The following is a 7,549-nucleotide window of genomic DNA, read 5'->3' as shown; positions in this document are numbered from 1 at the left end:
GAACTGAGTTGGATGAATCATCAATTTTGGCAATATTAATTACGGTACAATTAGTTTTTCAAAACGTGTACATAATACGTTCATAAACGTGAACATAATTATCGTTACCTGTCATCAGTCATGTTGTCACATTTTTAGTCTTGACATGTGTGACATTTTTGTCACATTTTAAATCTTGTGTCTAAAACTCGACAATTATATTATAGTCTATTATTTTTCTGTGCATTTATATTTTTCCTCCACCTACTATCAAAAGTCTCATTTTACACCCTGGAATCGAATACTAAAGTACTACTTTTCCTCCCATGGGACTAAAAAAAATTCCCAGCGGGAAAAGTGATCACTTTTACTCCCAAGGGAGTAAAAATAAACCCATAAGATTAACATGGGAAGAAGTCCGACAACGCCGCGATTGAAGAATGAGGAATGTGGCAACACTGTCGTGGTCGGTAGAGGAAAAGTAAAAGAGCTCTATTTCGATCTTTGGAATATTTTAGCTCTAGGAAATAAGTAGCTCTATTTCGATTGTTAGGTTATGTTCAACCGTTGGTGGATATGAAAAAGTACACACCTCTAACGTCATCGGCATCTCTACGAGAGCGTTCATCTAAAGGTACGTTTTCGTTTATGCGAACTTTTCCGCAGTCGACGACGGCAAGCATTGTTGACATTCATATTGTCTGTTGGCGAGGGCGGAATGGTTTCTTGAGTGCAGCAGAGGAACTTTGCGCACGTATTTCACATTAAGTTTTCCTACAGTTACCATTGAATATGAAAAGTGGGTAATTATGGTAAAATGCCTGAAATGCATAAAATGTTTTTCTGTGTAATTTTATTATTGATAAAAACCTTAATTATTGTCAAATTGAATAAAAATGTTGTCCCTGGTTATAATATATAATGAATAATAATTAGCGCGTTGTGCTTCGTTGCACCTCTGCTCACTATAGCAGCCCAGTCACTGTTACCATATTGTCTCGCATATTGTCTGAAGATGTAGTAAAATTATTCATTGTTATAGGTATTGGTGTAGGTGGAGAAAAATGTTGTGTGCATCACGGGACTAAAGTACTTATTCTCCCTCAGGGAAATTGTCGCCCTCGGCTACGCCATCGGGCGACAACAGTTTCCCTCAGGGAGAAAAAGTTGCACTTTAGTCCCTAGATGCACAAATAACTATTGTTTATCAAGTACTTGGATTATTGATAAAATTCAACATCCATAGATTATCATCCATCAACAGAATTGTATCATTTGTACTGCTGTTATTAGATTAAAAAATGTATTTCTCATTTTTAGAACTCATGACTGGAGCTCAAGGCTTCAAAGCTTCCAAGCTATTGTATTTCAAAACTATTGTATTTTAATGATTATTTTTATTTGTAAAAATATTTATTGTATTTGGCAAATTATTGTTATAAAAGTACGAACCATTTTGAGTTTCTTGACATTATCCTGTTTGTCCTTAGTCGACCGCAGACAGTCTCCCACCTCCGAGTTGAGGGTGGATATGGTGCTCCTCTGCTCCTTCACCAATGCAACAAACTGTTGCAACACCCCATGCCGACTCGACACCCCGCTCCACAGCTTGTTCACATCCTCTATGAACCGGTTGGCAGTGATCGTCAGCTCTAGATCATTCACCAACTGCAGACAATATAATTCATACAGCGGGAACGCGACTAGGTGCCACCTCGACTACTTGACACCCCGTCAACCTGTCCCGGTTTTTGGGGGACAAGTTGACGTAAGCCATCCCCATCTATAGTGAGGTCCACGTTATAATGGCAGTGTATGATTGACAATACTGTTGCTGTCCTTTTCTATCATACGAAAAAAACAGATAGCGCTATCTCTCTCTAGCTTTACAATGTTGTCTGTTTTCCAGAATATTTTTTTTTCATTTTTGACAGTGACTGTACAAAAGAAGACAAACAATTCTCAGCCGCCATTTTCTTTCTTCATTCTATGAAAATACTTTAGTACATAAGTCGTATAATTGATTTAAAATGTATTTTTGGAACAATTGAATAATTTTTAGACATCACCATATGAGAAACACAAATTAAAATACCTGAAATGACATTTTAAAAGTTGATAACTAACCATCCTAGACTTCATCCATGCTTCAGTTAGCCTACATGTATAGGTTAGACCTACTCTTACCGGTATAAATGATATTGAAAGGTTATTTCAGAATTGTTTCCATTGAAATTACTTATTTTTAATGGATTCTCTTCTTTAATAGGATTTTCTTATCTTTAATAGGATTTCTATTTTTATATTATTTTAAAAAGAAATTGGAATAGAATACCTACCAAATAACTTAATTTCTGTTGTTTTGAAATTCAGATTGGTGTATCACAGCTTTTCAATTAGCTGCCATTTCAGGTTTGTAAAAATAAAATCAAATGGAAGCAATTTTTTGAATCAAATTATGAAAAAATATATATTCTTGATTAATTTGACATTAAATTGATTATTTTATCAAGGAAATGATCATTATTATAAGATCAAATTTAATGGGATGAATTGAGTAACACCTGTGTACACTCAGTGGCAAAATAGAGAGACTTGGCAACGTTTTTCTCGTATCTTTCTTCACTGCCATTATAACGTGGACCTCACAATACTTGTCTCCTTTCTAAGGAGTTGACAACTAGTCGGGGGGACACTCTGACGCGAGGGTGCGAGGTGTCAAGCTGTCGTTTACGGTCATGACTAGTTGGCACCACTGGTCCAGTAGGTGACAAGTAGTCGGGGGGACAACTCGACGGCAATGGTATTATGTTTACAAGGGTACAAGTTGTCGCCCACGGCCACAATGACCAGGTGTCAGGTAGTCGGGGTGACACCAAGACGGCGACTGTCACTCTAGTGATCTGTTATTTTCATAAAAAAATTTGAACTCCCAATTGGGTAGGTCTATTATAAGAAAAACCTGGAATTCTTCCTCTTTCGCTTAATTACTGAATTAAAGTATACTTAATTATAATTATTATTAAACGAAAATCCCAATTAAATTTTGTAAATCACCCGAAGACTTCTGCTACCATACTGCAAATATTGACAACAGGGTAAACAGCTTTATGGAAATTCGATGAGCGCTACTATACAAAAATTATATGTCAGCTCGGGAATCGAACCCAGTACCTCCTATAATTTCCGCTCATCCTGAAAATAATTTTTGTAAAGTAGCGCTCATCGAAGTTCCATTTAGCTGTTTACCCTGTTGTCAATATTTGCAGTAGCAAAAGTCTTCGGGGTGATTTACAGCATTTAATTGGGATTTTCGTTTAATAATAATTATTAATTGATTTGCATTTTAACAAATGCAACTTCCAATTTATTTTCATCTGTAGAAAGTATACTGTCTTATTTTTGACTTTCAGGAAATTTAGGTACCTAGCATAAATATATAAGCCAAAGCCAATTTTTAAAATAGTATAAAATATTTTCTCAAACCTATAAATTTTAGCAGGTGAGAGTGCAATGAACCTAAGTAAAAACTTTTACAATAATGTCTGTATCAAAAGTGGTATCTTGCCATCGAAATATAACAAAGAGATAACTTTGAAAGCTTTTTATTCACAAAAAGCATAATACAAATTTATGAAATTCATTTATTACACATTTAACAGTGAATACTCTCCACAAAGACTTGGGTCTGTGAGTGGAGAGTGGGTTCTTCCAAGTTGATTAACATCATTATGTTCTCTTGTTTTGTACATATTATAATTAAAACTATTGTAATTGAATTTACTAACATTCTTCAGCAAATCAAAGAATATAAATTGCACACAATGAAATTCCATACTGGTTATTAGTATATACAGGTAAATAGTAGCTTAAAGGCTACCTGTACTACTCATTAGAAATGGCAAATTCACTATGAGTTCAAGTTCTGAATGTGAAGGCGGATTGAATCAGTTGCTCTGCAGCATCCCTGCCAATTTCTAATAACCATCTACTCAAATGTTGCTTGTAGGTGTTAATAATGCAATTTTCAGACTGTTTTAAATGATTGGGAACGTTTCTATACAATATATGACAAATGTATTTACCTACTATTATTTTTAGACTGTAGAAAGAATTTTCAAAACTTATCGAAATTCATAGGAATTATAATACGCAATAAGTTGGGATGTACCACATCCCAGTGTTATGAAATTAGTATATCATTCTTATAGGTGTGTAATACAGTATTTAAATAATTGCTCATATTAATAATTACCTAGTTCTCTCAGTTGTCTAACTGAGTTCTCTTTAATTTTCATCAGTTATAGACTGGCTGGCCACTGTAGCCTGGTATCAAATGATAAAAATGATAAACCCAACAACAACAAATTTCAGATCAATCACTTACTGCAAAAAATCATTATTCTTCGTTGTTAAAATCATAATGTGATGTTTTAAGACAAATTTGATTAGCTGAATATCCACAACAAATGAACAAAATCAAATGAGGTTTGTTGAACGAGCGTTAGCGAATTCTTACTTTTGACTCACTCAAGGCCAAAGTCGTTGTCAATAATTAGCTTCAAAGTTAGAGCACGTATTCGTCAAACCTTTTCACAGGTCAAGCTCGTTGGAGAAAAATTAACTAAGAAATTTACATTGAATTCCCAAGCACAAAATTATTCAAATAGAGAGGATTATTTTTATGAGAAGTGTTTCACCTTTTTGTAGTGAGCTTCCAGCTCTGGATAATTTGCAAACAGTTCATCGGCAGCTTTTTCTTCTTTCGATTTGTCAGGGATGAATGCCTTCATGAAACAAAAATGTGAGTTACAGAAATTAATTTGAGATTTTTTTTGTATAATGTATAAATTATTTGAATAAATACGGTTAAGGCTCTGCCATTCATCACTCTGCACACACACACACATATCGATTTTTGATCGTACGATATTTTGCCGTCCTTATGAATTCTATTAGATTAAATGGAACTTGACAAACATCATGATAAAATATGTGTAACCTCCTCTAAATTTGGGAGAGGAGTAGCAAGGTTACCTTATTTTCTCTCTCCCTATCATTTTTGATGATGTAGCCTACTTGTTGTATGAATCAATAATTAAAGAATAATCTGTTTAATCAAATACAATTTATAAGGACAAACTTTAGCTGGATGCACACCTGAAGAGGCGCGATGGGGCGTTCTATCTATATAACAGTTCTTATCGGGCAGCCGATGAAGTCGGATCGGAGTTTATCGCAGTCGAAAAACAACTTCTAAGCGTGTCTCAGCGTATCGGCCGGTTAGCAGTGAAAAATCATAGTGAATTTAATTCGTAGCAGTAATTTTAGGAATTTAGTAATCAGTAGAACTTCTACTTAGTAGAAATTAGTAATCAGCAACATGGTGAAGTGTAACAAATGTACAAAGGACATTGCACCGTCAAAAGACGGGAGCAGCACATGTGTGAGCTGCCAGGCACAATTTCATAACTCATGTGTCAGTGAATGTGTTACACGTGGTTCACAAAAATCTTGGAAATGTGTAAAGTGTTGCAGTGAGCAGACAGACACCATAGTTAAACCAACGATCGACTACGAGCGGGTTAATGAAATAATTGTGAAAGCGATTGCTGCCTTAAAAGAGGATATGAAGAACCAGTGGGACGTTAACAACAAGAAATTGGATAGCATACAGGAATAGATGAGTAATATTAACAAAGACATTACTTGCCTTAAAACAAAAATGGACGAAATAGTTGAAAAAGCGACCAGTACAGAAACAAGGGTGCAGCAGCTAGCTGATGAAAATTGTAAATTGCATCAAGAATTAGCCGTTGCGAAGAGAGAAATTCACGATCTTCAAATACAATCTAGGAAAAACAACATAGTAATTTCTGGCATCCCAATTCAATCAAAAGGGACCAATGTATTTCCCATTATCATTAAGATAGCTGAACTCCTGAAACTTACATACTACCAAACAGACATCAATGCTGCCCATTGGCTCCCAGTCCGGGGGGGCGAGCCGAGATCTCAGTCAATTGTAGTTTCATTCGTGTCAAGACTGGTTAAAAATGAATGGCTCCTCGCAAGACGTCACAAAAGATTCCTGAAGGCGAGAGAAATCGACAACGATTTTCCAGACGTCCAAATTTATTTGAATGAACAACTCACGAAGGATACAAGTGTACTATTCAAAACGGCAAGGAGCATGATTAAGGAGAACAAGATGGCTTCCGTGTGGACAAACGATGGTCGTGTGATGGCCAAGAGAACTCCAACATCTCGTCCATTCAGAGTGAATTGTCTAAAGGACCTGGAGGAGAGGACTCCACCCGCAACCGCCTCCAAGGAAGACGCCGCCCCCATCCAGGCCGACGGGGCGCCGCTACGCCCCACTGCAACCAACGCCAACTCAACCGCCAGCCTGGTCAAGTGAAGTGAGTGCTGCATCAATAGGCAAGTGTCTCCAGCAAGGTAACAACATCAATTTCCTCAGTTCTTCATTAAAATTCCAAAAACACGAGTGTGTGATATAAGTGAAAATAATATTTTATATGTATAATTATAAAAAGTAACACATTAGAACGATTGGTGAGAGTGTTTTAAAGATAGCCCATGCGGTGAAATAAACTGAATAAACTATACTAGCATTTAACCCAATAGATCGTGAAATTCAAGCTATTTACTAACAATAATATATATTTATGTAATAAAAATAATAATTATTATTTCATCCTGATTGCTGAGGTACTAAAGTAATACATGGGGGGAGAATATATAGTGAAAGCATATAATATTAGGGTGAAATGTTATTGCTTTCTTTGAGGTTTGATTGTTTCTTTTTCCTCTCTCTCCCTATGGATTCTTGTTTTCAATGATTATTTAGCATCATATGTATATATTTGTTTTATAATATGGATATCTTCATTTTAGGTGGAATTTTATTATTCTCTTTGATGCTTTTAATCGTCATTTTTTCTCTAAGGATTCTTGTTTTTCAATTATTGTATCAATATCATATTTATTTTATATTTATATTGTATAAATGTATTTTATTTATGATCAATTTACTTTCTTTATAGCGAGCTCAATTCAATCCTTATCTAATTGGGTGCTAGTAAATCATTATTAAGGCTTATTACTCTCATCGTTTACTTTATCTAATAATTTTTCACACTTGTAACATGTAAGTTAAATGCAATACTTTCAAAAAGTCTTTACACATTCCTAATTTTATCAGTTGTTGGCTGGCTGATGCGCTAATGAGATATGAAAAAAAATAAAATTTGTATCATGGATGACGATAATTATCTAGAGCAACCGATTATCGATTGTAAAGAGTTCGCTAATCTTGCTGATTACAATAACAGTTTTAATGGTGTTGGTGGTGATTGTTGTGGGTCGAATAGTTTCAGAGTGCTGCATCTGAATATTCGAAGCTATAATAAAAATTTTGACGAGTTGCTAATATTACTACAAGGTATGAAAATAAAGTATAATTGTATTATTCTCACAGAGGCATGGCTCAGAGATTGTAGTGATCTTGTGAGTCTAGAGGGTTTTAAGTTAATACGTAGCTATAATA

General features: G+C 35.1%; 1 protein-coding gene across 1 annotated transcript; it reads right to left on the bottom strand.

Annotated features, from left to right (window-relative positions):
• Positions 1-1,431: 1,431 nt before the first annotated feature.
• LOC120356268 lies at positions 1,432-4,853 on the bottom strand (the record flags this gene model as incomplete). The annotated part of the gene is made up of 2 exons (XM_039445180.1): positions 4,680-4,853; positions 1,432-1,647 (listed from the first exon to the last, which is right to left on the bottom strand). Coding segments are annotated over exons 1-2 (309 nt in total), but the record flags the coding sequence as incomplete, so codon positions are not given.
• Between the last annotated feature and the right edge of the window lie 2,696 nt (positions 4,854-7,549).

Source organism: Nilaparvata lugens, unplaced genomic scaffold (assembly GCF_014356525.2).
Source record: "Nilaparvata lugens isolate BPH unplaced genomic scaffold, ASM1435652v1 scaffold6326, whole genome shotgun sequence".
In the NCBI taxonomy this organism is placed as follows: domain Eukaryota; kingdom Metazoa; phylum Arthropoda; class Insecta; order Hemiptera; family Delphacidae; genus Nilaparvata; species Nilaparvata lugens.
The sequence above is the reverse complement of the archived record's forward strand: the minus strand, read 5'-3'. Positions and strand labels throughout refer to the sequence as shown.